At 39.3% G+C, this 23,781-nt stretch overlaps 1 protein-coding gene across 1 annotated transcript in view; it reads right to left on the bottom strand.

Annotated features, from left to right (window-relative positions):
• Positions 1–23,781, bottom strand: part of pcxa (pyruvate carboxylase a) — a 166,510-nt gene that overhangs the window by 62,460 nt on the left and 80,269 nt on the right. The window contains exon 10 of the mRNA XM_067423622.1: positions 19,488–19,670. Coding sequence (XP_067279723.1) covers positions 19,488–19,670 — 183 coding nt within the window. The remainder of the gene's footprint in view (positions 1–19,487; positions 19,671–23,781) is intronic.

The following is a 23,781-nucleotide window of genomic DNA, read 5'->3' as shown; positions in this document are numbered from 1 at the left end:
CTAGGATTGGATAAGATTTGCATTATTAATGAGCTTCTGCTCCCTTGTCAGTACATGTGGGAATTGTTTTGAAAGCGTATGGGAAAACGGCAGGCGGAATGAATCTCCGTTAGGGTTCGCCAAACATCTTTATCAAACAATCACAATGATTTATCTCTCATCCACCCATGATTGATTGGAATGCTATTTTTTATTACTTGGCCTGGTGATCTGTGGATATAAGCGCGAACCGTGCATGACACACACACGCAGACAGCATGATCAAAACTTCCGCAATTGTGTTTTTCCTTTAAATATCAAGTCAAGTGAGTGAATAATGCACATCAAGAAATAAATGTTATTTCACTATTTAAGATAGCCCGTCGGCAGGCCGGTGATACGTTTTGGTAGCTCGCCTGGAAAACCCACAGCCCCAGGACTTTGCAAGTCTTGAGTCTGATCCCACAATGAGTCTGATCCTAACAATACCACAAATAAAGGATTCTTCAGCCTTTGACAAGTGCTAAGGTATGTTCTGTTAGACACAAAATACATATAAAACAATCTGTATCAATGCAATACTATCACATATAAAATACATTTTTACTCACATTAGTGTGTTGCTTCATTTATTCATGCAATTTCATCCTTTCTGCAAATCCAGACTCTTTTTTTTTAGCGGTGGAGGTTTACAAACTAATCTGTGGTAAAATTAAGGAACAAACACGCAGTGTCTTCCCCACGTGAGCTGGATAATCATTAAAAGTAAACTTCAACCATGCATTTATAATATTGGAATCTGAATTAAGCTTATGCAGCATGTTTATTGCTTAGATATTCGATAGGTTTAGCTCTACGTTTGCCTATGTCATGCAAGTGGCACGAGTCGGTGGGCGGGGCTACAGAATCAGGCGTTGTTCGTCTTATGTTGAGGCGGTGTTTCACCACATGATGACTCGAGGTGTGGCATCTTCTGAGACCAATCGTTTGCTGGGCCTGGTTTCAATAAAAGCTTTTCTTTGACTGGAAGTTTTCAGATCTGAAATTTACAGGATAATCTTATATTACCATTAACTTTTATATATCAAAAGCTCAAGGAAAAGTTGATTTCATGACCTCTTTAAAAATGAGGCAAAATAAATTTGAGCAAGTACATATACCATCCACTGTTCAAAACTATCAGCTTACCTTAGCTCAATTTCCAACGGTAAGCTTGTAATAATGTTTTTAATCCCAGTGGTACTGGTGGATTTCCGTGGGAAATTCAAGCCTATTTTTGCACCATTGCGGCACATCTATTCACATAAAGAAGGATTCCCGGCTAGTAGGCTATATATATATTGCGTGTGAGGATGTTGGAGGTGGAGATTTATAGCCTTTTGTTAAAGCACTTGATATAATTAAACATCAATTTCATGGCGGATCCAGAAAGGTTCAAACTACAATCACCAGTGTCAAAGAGTTTGGACTTCGCGCATGGGGGGGGTGGGAGATCGCACTCACAACACTTAGCTCTGGCAGCTGCGGGCATTCATGTAAACCGAGCGGCGGAGCAAAGTGATTGTTTCAACTTTTCAAATTAATTCCTATGAAAGTTAAGCTTCCAAAGGCATGAACTAATAAACGCCCCAGACTGAACACGCACAGTGAATGTATACCGCGAGCGCAGTCGCGATTACCTCAGCTCTCATCACGAGAGCTCGTATGTAATCTGACTTCTGCAAGCGTTTGTGCCATGACACTCACTCAGCAGATAAATCACATTATATTGAACAGACACGTTCAGTTTTTAATTGCAGTGTCTGTTCTCTAAGTGAACTGATTGTGTGAAAATGAACACAGTGGGAAAGTAATCTAGTAATCCAGTTCTCCAGTAGCGGTGGCTTTGGGAATGGCCTCACAGGGCAGCAAAGCATTCTGGGAATTGCTGACTTTCATCCCAATGAGACAAAAATATATTTTCTGTCTTTTCACAGTCTAGAAAGCACCGAATTCAAAAATAATTTCACATTTCTACTACATTGATGACCCAGTTTAAATACAGATTCATCTTCCCAGCGCTGAGTTACCCCTTTAATGTCAAGCTCTGCTGATGATGTACTTACTTAACCCTTGTTTCCATTTCTCATGATATGATGAACCAATAATAACTAGTAATTCGAAGGAAAAGTGTCAGAACTATCAAGTTCCTGTCTTCCAAAAGCTGCATATTGAGGATTATAAGTGACGACACCCTGATACCAGAAACTGTATCCTCATGGGAGAACTACAGCATCTAGCTGGAGGCACCCGGCTGATTCTGACAAGAACACCTCTAGGCCTTTAGAAGGCCTTGTTCAGCAGTAATGATGAGATAAGTCGACAGAGGCAAAACTTGCACATGGCCTGTGATTTACTAGACAACTGCATTGTCTCATAATCAACTAGAAGCTAAAACTGACAGACACATTGAGAGTGTTTTACATGTCCACCGGTGACTATAAATGCTGCACAAAGTGCTTGCAAAACCATTGTATTCATCCAAGTAAGTCCAGATACCAATTCTATGGTGTCATGCTGCACAGGTGAGTCACGTGATGCTACAAGACCAATTCCTCTATTTTATGGCCAGTAGAAGGCTCACTAGCTCTGTAACCATTCAACTGCAGAGTAATAATGGAACATTATAAAGAAGCTATCATGGATGAAAACATCCACTGGAGAGTTGATATTTCATCTTTTTACCAGAGGACAGTGACAAAACTATCATGAACAGGGTCCAAATTAAGGTAGATATTTTTTTGCTTTTTAAGCATAGAGGCACAAATCCTGTGTTTGTTGCTTTGAGATCTAATAGATACACTAAACATTTCAGCAAGATTATTTGTTAGCTTTTTTGTTTTGAAAGAAATTAAAGGTGCCCTAGAATGAGTTGAAACATTATTTTAAATTGTTCTCTGATATCTACATATAGGGTATGTGACTTATTTAAGGGTTAAAATTGTCCATATGCGGTTTTTACAGGACCATTTACAATACTAGAAATTGTCCCTAGGATGTAATGGTCTGTTTTTGCCTTATTTGGAAGAGTCATGAATATTAATGTAGAGTTTGGCTCTGAGTGGCTGTTTCACTGCGCATCTCAGTGACAGAACCACATCAACCGTATACTGTCAATCAGGGAGAGATTATGCATCCAACCTAATGTTTGATCGGGTTTATAACAAAGATAAAGATTTTGAGGAACAACCAATTGTTTTGAGATTGGAAATGGATGCTTTTGAGTTGTAAGTTTAGACTTTATTTTCAGTAAGACCTGCAAAACATAACATCAGTACTATAACTTCAGCCTACATGTAAACTAGCATATAACATTAAAGGTGCCCTAGAATGATTTGAAACAATATGCTAAATTGTTCTCTGATATCTACATAGAGGGTATGTGGCTTATTTAAGGGGAAAAATTGTCCAGATACAGTTTTACAGGTCCATTTACAACCCTATAAATTATCCCTAGGATGTAATGCTCTGTTTTTGCCTTATTTGGAAGAGTCATGAATATTAATGTTGAGCTCTGCTCTGATTGGCTTATTTCAGCAGCTCACAGCAGTTCAGTGAAGCAGCTCGTGAGTTCTGACTGTCCTGACACAACACAGACCGACTAAATGAAACTTTAAGTAAAACATCTCAAATGGAGATTGATAAAATGCAGCTTACTTGTTTATTGGTGTTTTCAGATCATCCACACGCGAGAAAGAGCTTCTGAAAGTTCAGTTCAAAGCAATCTCAGAAACACCAAAAATATGCTCAAGACGTGAGAGTAAAGTACAATGAACAATGGTATTGAATGCCGCACTAAGATCAAGTAGAATCAATATAGATATATAATATATATTTAGACAAAAGTCTCAAATTTAGGTAACATGGTTGTAGATATACCGGATGACATGATTACCTGGTAGAAACTTGTCAACCCGTAGAGACTTTGGGCTGCGTCTCTATCGTGGTTACACTCACGTGACATTGCAGTGCTGCACGGTCATGAAAGCTTATTGTTTGCATGCATTTTTAAGCACTGCGGTTTAAAAACAGATGGTTTTAAACTGTTGAAGCGCAATTAGCAGCAAAAACAACTAATTTAATTATATGCATGCGCTTTCAGAGAGACATGAAGCTGCTGCTCATAAAGTGCTGAAATGAGTGCTTTTTGCTGCCTAATTGGGCATGAACGGTTAAATACACATACCTATGTGTCAGTATGTCCAAGTAAACAGAGTCATTTATGTCTTAAGTCAACGTAAACTGTTGAGCAAGAACTGTATATATGTACATTTAATTTACACAGTAAAGACTACACATTGTCTTTTTATACATTTGATTACTTTATACATTTTATGTAGTATTTATAGTGCTTGAAGTAAAATGTAAGATTTTGGTCACATCACTAAGCCCCTACATGGTCGTAACAATGGCTAACTTCAAAGAAAATATATATAGAAAATAAAACGGCTTGTATAACATCTAGTTTAATCTCCTGATGTTTACGATTTGTTGACAAAGGGAAAAGTTGCAGTCCTTATTTTGTACAATATTCATGGAAAGTGCCTGGTACTAACGAAGTAAAGCTCTACTGTGATAGAAGGGGAAAGGCCATGGTGACTGCGAAAGGACAAACACACTTCAGACTATGACTCTCCAGGGAGAATAGGATGGTGTATTTGAGTTTGCGTCCTCATTCAATTTCACATATTTACTTAGAGCGAGAGGGCTTCTCTTTTTTTCCTTCTTACTCCATACACCTTCCTTCTCTCGAGGGTTCTTAATGTTTGTCAGCTTCCATCAGTCTTCGTCTGATGCCTTCATGCAGAGACTCTCTCCCCCATTCTCACTATGTCTTTCACTCTCCGCAGCTTCCACCCTCATTCGATACGGCCTCCAGGCTCTTGACACGGCTCAACTTCCTGACAGTGATGAACATATCTTGATATCATATAAAAGCAGCCCTCACAGAGAAAAGGCATTGCGGAAAAATAAAGGGAAGGGAAGGGAAGGGAAGGGAAGGGAAGGGAAGGGAAGGGAAGGGAAGGGAAGGGAAGGGAAGGGAAGGGAAGGGAAGGGAAGGGAAGGGAAGGGAAGGGAAGGGAAGGGAAGGGAAGGGAAGGGAAGGGAAGGGAAGGGAAGGGAAGGGAAGGGAAGGGAAGGGAAGGGAAGGGAAGGGAAGGGAAGGGAAGGGAAGGGAAGGGAAGGGAAGGGAAGGGAAGGGAAGGGAAGGGAAGGGAAGGGAAGGGAAGGGAAGGGAAGGGAAGGGAAGGGAAGGGAAGGGAAGGGAAGGGAAGGGAAGGGAAGGGAAGGGAAGGGAAGGGAAGGGAAGGGAAGGGAAGGGAAGGGAAGGGAAGGGAAGGGAAGGGAAGGGAAGGGAAGGGAAGGGAAGGGAAGGGAAGGGAAGGGAAGGGAAGGGAAGGGAAGGGAAGGGAAGGGAAGGGAAGGGAAGGGAAGGGAAGGGAAGGGAAGGGAAGGGAAGGGAAGGGAAGGGAAGGGAAGGGAAGGGAAGGGAACAGAGACAGCAATGCATAGGAGATTGACACTAAAAGAACTAAATGTTCAGCGAACATGATGACTTCTTTTAGATCTACATAAAACTTGGCTTGCTCAGCAGGAGTCTTTTAAAGCCAGCAGGACCGTGCTAGAAAACATAATGAAACATTCAAGCTTTTATTTAAAATCACAGAGAAGAACCAGGCACATAGCCTTGGCACCAATGGTTTCGCCTTCTGAAATGCCATGTGGTTTCTAATTGAAATTATTTGTAAAAGAAACAGCCTGCTTCTTCAAACCTCTGTCCAGAACACTGTTGTCAGCTTTTGAAGCATTCTACAATGGCCATCAAAGACATTCAAAACATGCAAGAGCTACCCATGGTGTGACAGAGTATGAATGTGTGTTTTTTTAATAGCCAGATATTGTGGTCAAAAACCTTGCATAAGTGTACTAGCCTAGGCATATATAATTTAATCTTTTCATATTTTAAATCACACTGTGACTAAAATACAGTTTAACATTTTAGAGGTAAAAGATAAAGAATTACATTGCAGAAATTGAATGATGCTAAAATCACACATAGAAAGCTTGTTGTTTAAAAGGGAAAGAAAGAGAAAGAACAGGAGTCAAAGGGGAAAAGAAGATTAATGAAAAGTTTCCTTTTTTCCCCACAACATAACACTTCAATCTAGTGCTCCACTTTGGTTCTGTACTTAATTGTCCATTGCAATAACACACAGGGTTAACAACAGTTTATAGCAGGGGTACCCAATCCTGTTCCTGAAGATATCCCTGCAGAGTTCTTTCAAGAATATCAAATATCGGGGGCAATTTGGCCATTTCTAATTATTGATGTTGTCTAGTTTTTACAGTCACACCCACAATAAAGTTTCAAAATCTATATACATGTATAGTAAGCACCACATACTGTATGTTTTGATGTCTTGTGTGAAAGTGTTGCACCCATAGACTGTAAAAAATGCAGATGCCGTATTCATGACGTCACTCGTAGGTTTCTGAAGAGCATTTTTTAGCCTAAAGTGGGGGGAGCCAGTTGTCGCCATTTTGGTAGTGCGGCACTGTGGCATCACTCCCAGATAACTAAAAATGTGCAAAGATATGGGACATGGGTGAGGCTGAGCTGCCAGGTAGCTAAAACCACACCAGCCTAGCTCGACTATAGTGGCAATTAGGGATGCAACAATACAGTTAGTCCACGGTTCAATACATACCTTGGTTTTTAACCACGGTTTTTCGGTTCGGTTCGGGTTTTTTTGCTATTCTATTCTTAAGGAGAAAATGTTTTTATTGCAATACTCTTTCTTTATTTTCTTACTTTATTCTCTTACTTCATTAAAAGACTTGAAAACCCTTACTTAAACTTAAAGGTCCCGTTCTTCGCGATTCTATCTTTCAAACTTTAGTTAGTGTGAAATGTTGCTGTTAGAGCATAAATAATACCTGTAAAATTATAAAGCTCAAAGTTCAATGCCAAGAGAGAAATTTTATTTAACAGAAGTTCCCTTTCAAAGCCTACAGCAAACGGCCGGTTTGGACTACAGCAGGAAGTGCAGGGATGTAATGACGTCACTAGAACCGTTTGTTGACTAACCCTCCGCCCACAAGAACACACAAAAAAGGGGGCGTGGCCTTATTGCTCTCCCACGTCGAGAAGAGCGCGCATTCAGCGCTTACATCTCCCCGTTATGGTAAGAGGCGGGACCTTTCCGGGCAAAGTGCGCTAAGCTGCTGTCCAATCACAACACGGGAAGCCCTGGCCCAATCAGAACTTGTTACGTATTTTTGAAGGAGGGACTTCATAGAACAAGGAAATCATCAGGCCGTTTTTAGGACAGAGGAAACAGCGGTGTACAGATAAGTCAATTGTGTGAAAAATACTGTTTTTTTTTACACGCGAAACATGAACTCATTTTATATTGCACACTGTAAACATAATCAAAGCTTCGAAAACACGCGAAGAATGGGACCTTTAAAACTTTACCTAAAAAAACCCCTTGTACACATTCCCAGTGTATTGTATAATATAAAATAGATATATATAAAGATTTACAGTGGCAGCACAGAGATGTTCAGTAGCATTTAAGTATGAAATTGAATGAATAAATGTAGGCTTAAATTAAAACTACATAGTCTTCAATATACAACATTTATTAAAAGCTACTGTATTAAATGTCTTTGTTTTATTAAATTAACATCATTTTAGAGGTGAACTGTCCCTTTAAGGACAAGCGGTTCACTAGGCTGTCAACTGAAGACCTGCTCCTATCTCATATATAGACGCACACAATTTTACTTTCACTTTAGATATAACCGATTGTGTTTATATGTTAACCTTGTGTGTATTTGACAGTATTATCGCAGTAAGACTGTCCAGTAATCATGTGTGTTTCAAAGACGTTTAGTGCGCACGCTCAATGCAAAACATGCATTGAACAGTCCGTGCCTTGCCGGTTAAACATTTCATTCACGTGCATGCATGTAGGCAAGGCTTTAAAACGCGGGTAAACACCCCTTAACTTTAGTGCATATGATTGGATATTTGCTCATATCAGTGCGTAGACTCACAGGCACACTCAAAAAGAGCCGAAATAACCTGAGAGGAATATTTCAAACATTAGGGGAAAATAAATAATTAAGTAAATGCAAAACCGTATTGAACCGTGAATGCCGTACCGAACGGTTCAATATTATATTGAGTATTGTGACATCCCTAGTGGCAATCCACCTGTCACTCAAGTGGCCATGCCCTTAATTATGCAAAACTTAAGGCTTAATATAATTTTAACAGATGAGTTATAAAAAAAAATTCACCCCCCTCCCAGCTGTCATTAAAGGGTTACTTCAGCGATTAGCATATGGCTTTGTATCAGTAGAAACCCTGGAGTATATTCAAATTATTGTGCTTTTCCCCCTCATATCTCCCTGAGACAAGAGATTTATGCATTTTATTTCTGGAAAAATTCCTCCTATGATGCAAATTGACGATTTTTGCATCATAGGAGGAATGTTTGCCCAAAGGCTAAAGACTACAGCCAGCAGAGGGAGCCATTTCCGCATGTTTTGAATCCGCGCATGGGTGATGGGAGATTACACTCAGCTTGCAGAGAGAGCTCAGCTGGCAGCTACAGGCACTCATTTAAACGGAGCTATGGTGAGCAATGTAAGTCTTTTAACTTCTCAAATTAATTTCTATGAAAGTTAAGCTTGTAAAGGCATGAACTGAAACGCGCCAGACTGAACTCGCGTTGTGAATGTATGCCGCGAGTGTAGTCGCGATTACCTCAGCTCTCATCACTCCTGCAGTTAGTGCTCAGTGCTGTGATACTCGCGCGGTGACTCACTCATTATATTGAACAGACACATTCAGTTTTTAATTGTAGTGTCTCCTCTAACTGAGTCACTGTAATCAAGTTGGTGGCGTTGGGAATGGCACAGGGCAGCGAAGCATTCTGGGAATTGTAGTCTTTCATCCCCATGGGACAAAAATACATTTTCTGTCTTTTCTCAGTCTAGAAGACACCAAATTCAAAAAGAATTTCACATTTCTACTGCATTGATGACCCAGTTTAAATACAGATTCATCTTCCCAGCGCTGAAGTACCCCTTTAAGGGAAAAATTAGCCATATAGACCAAAAACACTTTTTGTACCAGGCTGTAAACATTATTTTCTGCTGTAAAGTTGGGCATTTTAACTATGACTCACTTTTGGAGCCAGTCTCTAGCGTCCAATCGATGAATTGCAGTTTAAGTCACTTCTGTGTTGGCTGCGGGAGGTTACCGCTTGGTTGCACCGCACAGCATTTTCACCAAGGGGGTAATCTAGCACTTGGAAAGTGTTCCACCCATAGGGGCGGCCATTGCTAACCAAGCCATCGCTAACCAAGCCATCACCTGCTGTTAGCATCCCATTGACTCCCATTCATTTTTGAGTCACTTTGACAGTGAAAAACTTTACATCTGAGGTGTTTAAAGACCATTTGTCCATTGTCCATTGTTGCATAAAAGGCTCCATTACCTTGTATCTTACACTATCGCCTTGTAGAAGCTGTTTTTGTAAAAATAGGCTAACGATTGTGTCATAACCAACGCGACACTGTCGCACAGTTGAGAAATTACCGTATAGACAGGAGGAGACGCTCAGAAGCAATCTTTTACTGTCTATGAAGCAGTCGGGGGGATGTGGAGACATAAGGTCCGATAAAGTCAACGGAGAAGAATTGGTGATCATAGTGAGCCAAAAGCAACGGGACAAAACATTTAAACGTGATTCAGATTTTACTTTTCACAACAACTAGAAGACCTACAACTGTCAGACAGGTTGCTCAGGTCACATCTACATCATCAAACTCAGTCTGAGCCTGCGCAGTTCGCTCAGCCATCAGGAAGTGAGTGCTTCTTACTGACGTCCCTTTCCGACGTTGAAGTCTATGGGAACGCTCTGTCCATTTCTTTTACTGTCCATGATTTTCTCTTTAGCTGCGATTCCATTACCCTTCAGCTTGCACATTTTGAAAATAAGCCCAACTGAAACACGTTAATTTTGCAAAAAATTCCATATATCAAAAAAAAGCTTGCATGAGGTGGTTTTTCAGGCAATTCGAAAAAGGAATACTTCGCAAAACTTCGATTTTCCCATTTACAGGTCACCTAGAAGTCATTCATGCTTGAAAGATGATGCGGTATGTTTGGACAGAAGACCATGAGTAGTAAACTCATAAAAGAAAATCATTATTGGAAAACTGGATTCTAAACAACAGATAGGAGGGAGAAATACCCAGAAGCACCACATACATGGCTTTATAGTAAGTAAAGAGGCTTTCCTCGTCATTAATGCTTGGATAAAATGCCTATGTCTCCTTCAATTAAAAATAATGGCAAGTGCAGTGGCTGCGATATATACGTGGACCTGCCAACATCTGTTGGAACATCTGAGTTTTGGAATGACTTATCACGAGAGGAAAAAAACGTCAGTTAATGGAAAAGCCGACATGTCGCAATAGTTATTTTAATCAGCATTTTAGAAAATATCCCAAATGTTTTACACAAATGGAAACCCGACTAGTGTGAGCAAACATATCTGCCCTCCAACTTGCCATATGTGCCCTCCAGAAGCTTGCATTCTGAAAGAGAATAGCACCTTGAGGAGCCATCCTAAAAAGGCACAAAATCACTTTCTCGGACCTTTACCTGGACTGTCCCAGCAGGTGGAATGGCCTGCCTAACTCAACAATTTTCAAGAAACAGCTACAAATGCAAATTTTTCATCAACACATGACCCATTAATACTAAAACGTACTGTTCTATTTCTAATCAATTATTTTCTAGTTAAAAGAAAAAACCTTGTTACGTGTACTGTGCATTACTAGACAGTAATTACATATTATTATTAGGGGCCAAGCACCGAAGGTGCGGAGGCACCTATTGAAACCGTTAGATTTCTTCTTATTATTATTATTCCGCCAAAAGTCTAATGCAGCCCATAGAACCGCTTGGTAAAAAGTTATGAGCTTTGGGACACAGATAGAGGACAGTCCATTAACCAAACCAAGTTTAGAATGTCTCAAACAATCCCTCTAGCGCCACCAACTGTCCAAAGTTGGACGTATGTTAATGCTAATAACATTTGAACCATAAGGGCTAGAAACAAAATTCATGCACAATACATGAGCTCATCACGATTCGATTGCACCCTATGACGTCATTTTCCGTCATGAAAATGTTCCCGCCATTTTGAATTTTCCGAAAAACCTACTTTTGTAAACTCCTCCACCTAGACCATTCATCGGATTTTCACCAAAATTAAATCGTAACATATTCAGACCATGACAACAAAAATGTATTAGATTTTTGTCAACAGATAAAACCGTTTTCATATGCTGCAGCAACAAAGTTGAGGCATGATGCCAAAATGACTCTTGAGGCTGTATCTCTGCAATGCTTTTACATAATGACATCAAATTTTGCTAGTGTCATTGTCACCTCACTCTGACCAAACCACATCAATTTCGTAACTGTGCCACCTATTGGTCAAAAGTGATAAAGCATTAAATCATGATTTTTCAGCTATTTTGTCTAAAATCATTTTAAAATGCATTTGATTGCTGTTTAAGTTGGTTTGACACGCGAGCCATGTTGGTATATCTTATTCCTTTCTTTGCGCTTGGCCCCGTTAATGGCTGCTCGCAGCTATATTTATTATTATTATTATTATATATTGTTATTAGTACAGCATATTATTGCTGTTTTGTTGGTCTCCTCATTTGTAAGTCGTCTTGGACAAAAGTGTCTGCATTAATGTTTAAATATAAATGGTAACTATCTGTGTTTCAACTCAAAACATTTCCAGCAGTAATTTTCTGAGCATGGTCAGATGAGTTCTATTGTTTAAGATATATTTCTGATGTGTAAATTTATAACAAAGTGATAAATAATGAAAGTACTTGTTTTGTTCACGTTCCATCTGCAATGGATCCTACCAAAAAGGGCTCAAGCAGCCTGCTGTTGCTATGGTAACCTCCTCAGGCAATGACGTCAAGTCTAATTCTAACTTTTAATCTAACTTCTAAATCATTGTTTGTCTGCTGTATGCTGTTAAAATGTAGTTAAATACACATTTTTAAGATTCATCGACTCGCGGAGGTCGGGGTCAGACCTCTCCAGACAGCCCCATAATTTACACCCTCATCCTGCCATTGTAATAATTGTACTAGTAAGTCACTGTGAATAAAAGAATAAGACATAAGACAACTACTAATTACTAATTTGTCATTTAGATTACTTAATGACAAATTAGTAATTAGTAGATGTCTTATGTTACTTCTTCTGATGTCCAATACGTCCACTAGTCCTGATTCAGATATTTGGCAAGCAGCAAACACACAAAACAGAGAGATACTGGTTTCTCCATTCTACCTCTGCAAATGGATGGCATAACCACAATCCATTATTTGAACAGTTAATTAAATCTTGTGGTGGCGGTACTAGATAAATTGGCTATTTGAAGATGCCTAATAAAAACAAGGGAGCTCCCAAGCCCCAAAGGAGAAGAACGGCCTCCCTCCTGCTGAGTGCAGTGAAGGGAACGAGTGAGAGAGTGAAAAAGGGATAGTAGAAAAAAAAAAGAGACAGAAAAAATATTGTAAGCAATCACGCAAAAAAAACATGGTGTATTAATGCAGTGAAAACGAGAGCGCGAGATTAATCAAATGTGGAAGGAAGAGGAAGTCTGTAAATTAAGGCAGCAGGATAGGTTTGAACTTCGCGCATATCCTGGAGCGCACTTCATCAGTCTTCATTAAAAACAGGCAGGCCGCGGCACAGCTCAAGCTCCGGCCATGACGCCCAGCAGCTTGAAGTGATTCTCAGAATTCTTCCGAGGCCAGGTTCTCTAGTCACGCTTGGGAATGTTGCCCACAGGGTAATCGAGGACTTTCCTGATTGTAGAGAGCGCACGGTGCAGAGAGGCGTAAAGAGAAATATTGGGGTGGAATGACAGAGTCAGTGCAAGGCAATTTTCGGAGATGTTCTGTCACAAAGTTTACTCTAGCTGTGGGGGAATTTAGATGGGAGAAACACGAGCAAATGGACAGCAGATTTTTCCGGAGGAGGAAAGAAAAAATGATCTTAAAAGGTATTTAAAGTCATGTTGAAGCAATTTTTAAGATTTGTGCATAGGGCAAGATGAGAGGGAGATTAGGCAAAGAGAGAAAATGTGTTAGGAGGAAAAACGATGCTGTGCTTTAAAAGCTTCCCTGACGGCTAACTCTTCAAAGCATAGCTGGACCAGGACGCATCGGTCTCCCATCAACATGAGACACAAAACCTTCTGAGCTGCCTCACTGCCTAAACAGGCAGCATCCTAACTGGAAGGGAACCTCATAATTAGGTTTGTTTTTAAGTGTGTTTACATGCACTTTAAAATGTTCATTTCAGTCAGATAAGTTAACAATCATCTTTTTAAATATCAATATCAAGTATACTGTCATAAAAATATAAAACAGCTGGCCTCTGGGGTAAATGTACACCTTATCTATCCCAGCAAGGTGCATATTAGTACATTGGTGTATGTACCATGTACAATTGGGGTAAATGAGGTACAAAAAAGTCCTTTTGCGGGTACAGCACAGTGACAAGCTGTATCACTAAAGGGAGAGTTTTTGCACTTTGGTTTCGTTTTTGTGAAGTTGGACTAAAGGCCTGTTCACACCAAGAATAAGAACTATATAACATACTATACTATATAACTATAGCTATATTAGCATCCACAACAATGAACAATAACACTGTTTATTATAAGCACGCTGCAGTTATGTCCTCTGCCAATTAATGCTGGAATGCTGTGAATTTAAACTGCCTTCACATCACGCCCCTATACCTTAAAGCTACACTGTGTAACTTTTTTAGTTTATTCTTAGCTAAAATCACTTAGTTCTTTCAAAAATATATGTGCTCATTAATGTATATTTACTTCTTTCAAGTAATAATGCATTCTCGTAATTTTATAATATACCATTGAAAATACATCCGTGTTGAGGGTTCGGATGGCGGTCGCCATGTTGCTCCTCCATCTTGAAAGTACATTTGCCAAAGAGGGACATACCCGTAAATTCAAGCTTCGCTTTTCGCGTTTTTACACTCGATGGCACTGTGTCGAATGTGAAGAGGAGGATTGCTTGAAGCTGCTATATGATGATGGAGGATCACTCTTAAGCCCCTTTCACACTGCACGTCGGACCCGCAATATTCCTGGAACATTGCCGGGTCGCCTTCTGTGTGAAAGCAACCACGTCCCGGAATTGATTACCGAATTCGACCCGGGTCGGGGACCTAGTAATATTGTGGAATATGTATCAGAGTCGCCAAGGAAGCGGAAAAGAGAATTAAGACGGCAACGCGACAGGCAAATCAACAAGACAAAAGTAAATATTGGAGTGGCCTTTCCAAGATGGAAAGAGCTCATGAGGAGCAACGATTTTAAAAAGAACGCCGACGTTGCCTGCTTTCTTCTCGACAGGTAATATTAATTCAGCCTATTTGTGTATATTGGAAGTTTTATTGTTGCTTGGCTAATTATATCATGGTGTGCTGTGCATAACACTAGAACGACGTCTAGGATAGTTTTCCTCGCATCAATGATGAAAAAGTATTGTTTAGCTTATAACATAAATCTGTGTTCTATGACGGATAACATGAGATCAATATTTTAATTGCATTATAATTTGTTTGCCTTACGCTAGTGATGTCGTAAAATATACAGAATAACGATATCACTGATAAAAGATACTTTACTAAGATTAGCTTGCATTCATCTGGGAACCTGATAGCTGATGTTAGGAATGAAATGGTAAAAAATAACGAAAACGTAAAACTATTCATTTTACATAGATTAATTTTAGGGATGCACGATATTGGATTTTTGCCGATATCCGATATGCCGATATTTTTCAGCTCATTTTGGCCGGTGCCGATACCGATGCCGATATATGTTTATTTTTTCCCTTTGTTTGGAAACGACACCATTTTGAGCAAAAACTATTTTTTTTCATTCTGGTTTCAGATTTCTGAGGTATCCTTAATAAAAGGATTCTTGTTGAAGATAAATAAATGTTAATAAAGTTCTTTTTATGATAAGAGTATATTAAAAGCTCTGAAAATAACAATAATAAAGTCAGTAATTTTTCACCCCAGATGCAGCTGTAACCTTAATATTGTATTTTTGGATTTAACGTTTGTGCACATGAAGTGGGGGTGGCATGACATCCATTGATGCTGTCTTTTAATTCTACAATTATTGTAGAGCTCCTTGGATTATTTTTCATCATCCATTTCGTAAAATTTTATTACAGATTAATACACTGTATATAAAAGTATTTAATTTACAAGTGTCATGCTTGTGATTTATGACATCATTACTGATTTGTTTATTCAGAACAAGAAGTAACTTCAATTTATTTGTGTATTCTACTTTTCATTGTATTAGTGTAACAACAGCGCACCCACTACATGTATAAATATATAGCGGTCTAGCTGGAGGGCACTAGGACCTGGAGGAGCTTCTGCTGCTGTGGAGGCTGCCGCACGCGCTAGAGAGTGGGACTGGGGAGACGCGATTGGGCTTGTTTTGGGCTAGTTTTGTTGTGAAAACGTGGCAAATCTGCTGCTGACGGCCACGTCCTTCTGTACGTGCATTCAGAAATTCAAGGCAGCATTTAAAAACAGTCAATATAAATCACTGTACATGCAATGTATTTTCTTGTTTTCACTTGAAGAATGACTGCAGTGCTGACATGGTCTTATCGCTGTAGCACTCCTTGCACACGTGAGTTATTGCAGGCGCATATCAACACGTTATCATATCGGCAAGGCATATCGGCATAATGTTTTCATATCGGCCGATGCCGATTTTTATATTTTAAGCGTTTATCGGCCGATTCCGATGTCGTGCCGATAATATCGTGCATCCCTAATTAATTTGATCATAGATCATTTGGCAAATTAAATAACTGCAAATTATAATAGTTTTCAAAAGTAACCTCATCACTTGAAGCAACACTCACCGAAGAGGTTGAACTGGAAGCCATGACTAAATCGGCCACCGTAGGAGTTGAAACGAAATCGAAATTGAGAGGAACAGAATCTATTATTCACTGGATGGTCATATACCTTTTCACCACTAGATGGGGGAAAATATCACACAGTGTACCTTCAAGGAGGTAGATCAGCCAAAAAACACAATTCTGTCATTAACTCAGCCTTTACGTTGTTCCAAACCAAAAACACTTTTGTTTCTGTGGGCAGTACCTGCCCTTCTGCTCTAATCTCTCTATTACCTTTTCTATTTCTTTTACTCTCAGTCTCTTTCTTACTCAGTTTCTCTTCCCTTTCAAAAGCTCAGCTTTGGTTGACTTTTCATTTTTGTCTGTCAGTGAAAAAAGCAAACAACTGGCCAACTGATATTATTATCTGTGTTTTATGAATCATATTTTTACATAGTCCTTACTGTCACATAATTGTCTACAACTTATTTTATGAAAATTAAAATACTTCAGTAAAAAACTTTTTTTTTTAACTGCAAACATGTTAAAGATTAGCGGGCATGCTGTCGATACATTAAGTAATGAGCCATTTCTTCACAAAACAAGTTCATTCATCATACTTGGGCCTCTCATCTATTGACATCCATTAAAAAAGGGCCTTTGGTCTGCTTGCCTGTGTAGCGCTTTGCTAGGTTTTCTTTTTTTTTTCTAAAAAAGAGGATTTGGCATAACTATGGAATTCACACTCAATCAGCCTCAGAAAAAAATAAAGATGTCCTTAGGGTCCTCAATGGGTACGGCCATGCATGACAGTGTGCAAACACTGACAGAATTTTTTCATTTTTCAGTGAACTATGCTTTTTAAATGTTACCTTTATAGGCATCTCACTAGTTTTAGAGCTATATCCTCCATCATCCCAAAACAGTGGCGGCTTGTCAAGGGAAGACAAAGCCTACCCAAAATTTTGAGGTGAAAATGGAAACAAGACGATTTAAATGTTAATACAATTCCCAGTTATTAATTCCATGTCTCAGAAGTTGTATTTATTGTTTATAATATCACCTCTGTAAGTATAACCACAGCGCACTTCCCCAAATGTGCCAAATCTGCTAAACGCAAGTCTGAGGGGATAGAGAAGGAGGAGGGTGAGGCAAATCCATAGCTTGTGCAGTCAAAATGAAGGAAGACTCCATCCCTATAGGCTAAGCTAAGATATAGGCTACAACAATCAGCTTTACTAAATGGCCAAACGTGCTCTATTAACACAGACATTTAAAGGGTTAGTTCACCCAAAAATGAAAATTCTATCATTAAGTACTCACCCTAATGTCGTTCCAAACCAGACAGTCCTTCATTCATCTTCGGAACACGTATTAAAACGATGTCTTTACTACATTTCTGGACCTGGAAAGTTGCAATGATATTGCTGCCTATGGATGGTTCAGAAACCTCTCTTTTGATTTCATCACAAATATCTTTGTGTTCCGAAGATGAACGAAGGTGAGTTGAACAGAAGGTTAATGACAGAAATTTTATTTTTGGGTGAACTATCCCTTTAAAAAGGCAGAAAGGTGGATTTTTTCTACAAGTGATAGGCTAGATGGCCAGCAGCCAGCAGCCATATCACCCTGTAGCCCAAGACTGGTTTCCCACTGAAGCTAAGCAGGGCTGAGACTGGTCAGTACCTGGATGGGAGACCAAATGGGAAAACCAGGTAGCTGCTGGTAGAGGTGTTAGTGAGGCCAGCAGGGGGTGCTCACCCTGTGGTCTGTGTGGGTCCAAATGCCCCAGTACAGAGATGGGGACACTATACTGTCAAAGAGCACCGTCTTTCGGATGAGACGTTAAACCGAGGTCCCGACTCTCTGTGGTCGTTAAAAATCCCAGGATGTCCTTCGATAAAGAGTAGGGGTGTAAACATCCTGGCCAAATTTGCCCATTGTCCATCATGGCCACCTAATAATCCCCATATCCTGATTGTCTTAATCACTCTGTCTCCTCTCCACCAATCAGCTGGTGTGTGGTGAGCGTTCTGGCGCAAAATGGCTGCCGTCGCATCATCGAGGTGGATGCTGCACATTGGTGGTGGCTGAGGAGATTCCCCCCTTCTATATGTAAAGCGCTTTGGGTGTCTAGAAAAGCGCTATATAAATGTAATGAATTATTATTATTAATTAATTATTAAATAAAAATTAAATTAATTAAATTATTATTAGATGTGTGAAATTATATTTATATTGGCATTTATGTCAATAAAGTTGTTGTTGACATAATATACATGTCATTTTCTGTAAATTTTCTGTTTAAAAGTGGAAAAAAAAAAAAACATTTTAAATCATTGGTACTAGGCAATCCGACTGCAAAAATGTTGTGTGCCTCCGCTATTTTAAAACTACCAGCCGCCACTGATCCCAAATAAAATACAGCGCTCTGAAAATTCCCTGATTAAAGCAGGGAAAAACAAAACAAAGACAGGTTCTCCTAATAGTCTCCAAAACTAATTTCTGAAGACGCTTACAGGAATGCTTCTTCCCTAATGGTTTATGTAAACACACTTATTTTATTCAAGCTGATTAAGTGCAAACACTCCATGACAACTTCCCCCATCTGCACCCCTCCCTTCCTCAGAAACTGGCACATCAGAAAACGGTGAGGTATGCACCCTTTATCTGAGAGTGCCATTAGTGACATTACTCCAACTCTGATCACATTATGCTGATAAATACCATATTATATGTGCGTGTTTCCATCTATGGTCTAATGTGACTCATCCAGTGTGTTCAGGTTTGCATGTGTGGGAGATTAAAAAAAAGAAAAAAAAACCTCAAGATCTTGAAAATGGAAATGTTTTTAGCTCACTCAAGGTCTGATCAGAGCCTCAGATGGCAGCCAGCATGACGGGTGACAAGACCGTGAAATGTCTGCTGCTCAGATGCGTTTCAAAAGAACAACACATTTAACAGGGGAAATGAAAATCCATAGGTTCTGACACAGAAAAAAAAAAAAAAATCACTTCTCATCAGATCTCTTACTCAGTTTGTCATGTCAGGCAGGCATGTTGTGCTCCTGTCGTGCTTGCTTTTTCATGAGAAGTTGCCATTTTCGCCATTGTGCGCTGAGACCAGAAGTGTTGCAGCCATTATAATAGGGCGAAGTCATGGACTAACTGAGTCTACTGAATATTAATTAGATGGTAAGATGGAAGATGGTAAGTATTATAATTGCAGTCTTTCTAAAGGAATTGACTAAAGGCATGACATTTACTGAAAAAATCTATTTGACCAGCATATTATAATAATGATACACACAATCTCAGTTTGACACCACAGCACCTTTAAAGGTGCAACTGAAGCAATTTCCAAAGGTCTCCGCTGATCGCAGACGTGCTGCCCTTGATTGTTTATGCAAGGACTGTTGTTGAGAAAAGCCTTACCTTGACCCCACGGACACGGAACTCCGCTAATGCTCGGCTCATTTTGGCAGAGGCCGCCGGCAGATCTTTTCCACTGGCGATGACTTTCACCAGGAGGGAATCGTAATGAGGGGAGATGATAGCACCCTGGAAGGCAGACGCGCTGTCCAGCCTGATACCCATGCCCTCTCCACTGCGAAAGACCTGCCCAAGAGGAAAGAAGATGATGGTCAGAATACCGATTTAGGCTAAACTTCATGTACAAGGGACTGAGAGAACCAAGATTTTGAAATATAGGAAAACAACAATTTTAAATGGTACAAAGCAAACACCTATACCCTTTAATATATACCTATATACCTTTACTGTTGACTTTTTTCTTTCTTTTTAAAAATTAATTTTACCATGAACATCTGAACTAATAATCATTTAGCATAATATAACAATATATAGAAAATATGATTACTTAATAATAATAATAATAATAACAACAACAACATATTTTAAATTAATTTATTTAATAAATGTTTTAAATAAATTATGACTGATTTTGTGCTTATTTCTAGTCACACACATTTACATACACACACACACATATATATATACATACATACATAAATACATAATGATACACCTCTAACAACACAATTATTTGTTCAGTGGCACTCTAAAATGTTCTAAAATGTTATCAGAAAGCTCATCAAATGAACCAAATATTCCCTGAACAAACACACAAACTCAAAGGTGAAGAGGTAAAATTGGCTGTTGAAATGTTTTGTGCATGATCTCAAAATATGTCGTGTGGATTGATTGAAGGGTTTGAATGCAGTGTTTAAAGGTGCAATTGAGCGATTTAACAAAACAGCTCTTCAGGGCGAGGCACAGGATGTGGCCGCTCAGTCGCTTACCTAAACGGGAGGTTAAAAAAAAGAAGCAACGATTTGAAAATCTAACGTTTCACAGAGAGCTGCCCCTTGAACTGTACAAACATTCATCCTGCAAAAATAGAGCAACCGTCAACACAAGTACCTCAGGGGAGTGTGCAGGCAATAAGAACAAATTGAGGGGAAAAAAAACACTGACACACGCAAACATGCACACAAAAAACACTCACACTGCAGCCAACTGGCAGCAGTCATTTTCAGTTGCAATTGTGCTCTGCCTCAGCCTCTGGCATCCACATTATAATCATCAGCACAGTAAAATTGATGTGCGCAGCAGAGGTACAGGCATCAGCGGAGGTATTGTAAGGGTGGGGTGGTAAAGAGCGATATAATGAGAATTGAGAAACAAACAGAAATAGAAAAAGAAGCCTATGCCTTGGCTTCATTACATTTGCACTTTGGGTAATGGCTACGATTGCTCAACATCGATTGTGTCGCCACTTACGACATAAGACATGCTAATGAACAGTAAATTCACCAGGGATTACACAAGCATCGCCATGGCAATCCAAAAGAGTAATTTGATATCACTCAAACAGTGGAAATTTGATTTGACGCTGGTAATGGCTTCTGCCACCCAGTTAGATGACCGACAGAGATAAAACAGCATTTCTCTGTCATTTACACCCTAAATGCCTGTAATGAGTGGATGAATGCAAATAGCGTTTTTTATTATAGAGAAGTCTACATGAAACAAAAAGGGATGTTGTTGATGTCATGCTCAAAAAACCCGTCTCCGGCGCAATAATTCCGATCTTTCAAGTATTCATACTCTTGTGTAATCGACGCACCATCCTAAATAAACCCATCTCTTCCGTGATACCCTGAAATTTTGAATAATCCGATCTAATATGATTTCTGACCTGTAAGGTTGCCAGAATATTAATCATACTCGGTGTGTTAATAGGCCAGAGGAGAACTGGCACCCCAACTGAGTCCGGTTTCTCCCAAGGTTTTTTTTTTTTCTCCATCATGCCCTGATGGAGTTTTGGTTCCTTGCCACTGTCGCCTTTGGCTTGGCTTGCTCAGTTGGGGACACTAAAATTATGATCAAAGTTATTAACTAGTTAATTATTAACAAGTTATACAGATAAAATTTATGAATTAGGTTTTAATTAATTCTATAAACTATAATACTGATCTGCCAACATTGTCGCTATATGAGAAATTAAAATAAGCTGATAACATCACTGTTTTCTCCAGAATGACTATACAGCCAAATCTAATTTTGTTGCAATATTATCCTGTTTGACACTGTGAAGCTGCTTTGACACACAATCGTGATAAAAGTGCTATATAAATAAAGTTGATTAATTGATTGATTGATTGATTATAAATTATTGAAATAGTATTTCTTGTAAAATGTTCTTGAATTATATATAATTAAATATATATATAATTAAATATATATATAATTTTCATATTCTTTTAGAATATCATGACAATTTAGAACTTAGAAAACTAGGACTCGCGCTGCCTTTTCAGAAACAAGTGTTCATTTCAATTACAGTCAAAAAAAATTAGCAGAAACACAAGAAATACCATCACATCATTATCTGACAAGCTCCATGCTGATCCATCCGGCTCAGCTTTGCTCATAAAAATGAAACGGGGCAGCCATAACAGCGATCCAAAGCTGTGTACTTGGCTTTTCATTATCAAACAGATGCTTTAGGACAGGATTTTTGTTGAAGCGCCACTGATCTGGGTCACAGCAAGAGTTCTGGAGGAAGTGTATGTCACAAAGAGATCTGAAAAGGAAGGAAGGCAAGCCAAAGCTCTGCATGGGTCAGTCTTATTCTCTCTCTTTGCTCTTCTCATCCTTCAATCTGTTTTTTTCTTTGCTGGTTGTAATTATGAAGCATAGGAGAAGGGCTCACATGGATGTTGAAACAGATTCTAGTTTTCTCCATTGCCAGGGGCTTGAGACGAATGAGAGCTTTAAATACAATTACAAACCACTACCTGCCATGCTGAGATTAGACAGGTTGCCTACACAACCATCACACAGAGTAGGGATAATCGCAACAAAACTTGTTTATTTGGAACAGCGCAACGTTATTAAACATGTTGTTTAATTCTGGGTAGGATGACATACAGGTGTAAATAAATACAAATAACCATAGTCTCATTTGTAGAAACCATGTTTACAACCATGTGTATTATATTAAATAGTTTAAAAAGAAAATAATATATTACTTTTACTTAGCAAGCAAACTTAAACTTGTTTAAAAGTGAAGCAGACATTTATGTTTCTTTTTCAAATAAATGCTGTTTATTCACCACTCATCACCTGACCAATACCATCTCTAATGTTAGGCATGGTGGTGGCAGCATCATGATGTGGGGATGTTTTTCAGAAGCAGGAACTGGGAGAATAGTCAGGATCGAGGAAAAGATGAATGCAGCAATGCACAGATCCGGCTCAATCCGAGGGGGCGGGATAAACTGTTGTCTTTCAAATCCCTTTGTAGCATCATACTCAAAGAGAAGGAGGAGGAGGAGAACAAGAAGAACAAGCACAAGAAGAACAAGTACAAGAAGAAGAAGAAGAAGAACAATAACAACTACAACAGGCTTCTTTCACAACTACATGGTCAACTGTTAGTGGTATTATAACAAAGTACAAGCAACTGGAAACAACAGCAACTCAGTCACAAAGTGGTTGGCCACGTAATATCACAGAGCAGGGTCAGCACATGCTGAGGCGTGTAGTGCACAGAAGTTGACAACTTTCTGCAGAGTAAATAGCTACAGACTTCCAAACTTCATGTGGCATTCAGATTGGCTCACGTTCAGAGAGCTCCATAAAATGGGTTTCCATGGCCAAGTAGCTGCAACCAGATTACATCAGTGCAATTCAAAGCGTTGGATGCAGTGGTGTAAAGCACGCCTCCACTGGACTCTAGACCAGTGGAGACGTGTTCTCTGGAGTGACGAATCACGCTTCTGTCTGGCAAGCTGATGGAAGAACCTGAGTTTGGTGGTTACTGGAAGAATGGTACTTGCCTGACTGCATCGTGCCAAGTGTAAAGTTTGGTGGAGAGGGATGATGGTGTGGGGTTGTTTTACAGGGGTTGGGCATGGCCCTTTATTTCGAGTGAAAGGGAATCTTTATGCTTTAGCCAGCCAAGGAATTTTGGACAATTTCATGCTCACAAAAATTGCTCCCGAGACTGCAAGCCAGGCCTTCTCGTCCAACATCAGTGCCTGACCTCTAAGGCTGTGGGAAAAAAAATCGATTTGATTTAAAAATCGAGTTGTAGGTCAAATCATATTTAAAAAAAAAAAAAAAACGATTTTTTTTCTTCTCCCCCTTGGCAGTATAGCGCAAATACATACATTTTGCATTCGCCAAATCTTCCTTCATG

Source organism: Pseudorasbora parva, chromosome 18 (assembly GCF_024679245.1).
Source record: "Pseudorasbora parva isolate DD20220531a chromosome 18, ASM2467924v1, whole genome shotgun sequence".
NCBI classification, from domain to species: Eukaryota; Metazoa; Chordata; class Actinopteri; order Cypriniformes; family Gobionidae; genus Pseudorasbora; species Pseudorasbora parva.
Note: the sequence above shows the minus strand (reverse complement) of the source record. Positions and strands in the feature narration are given on the sequence as shown.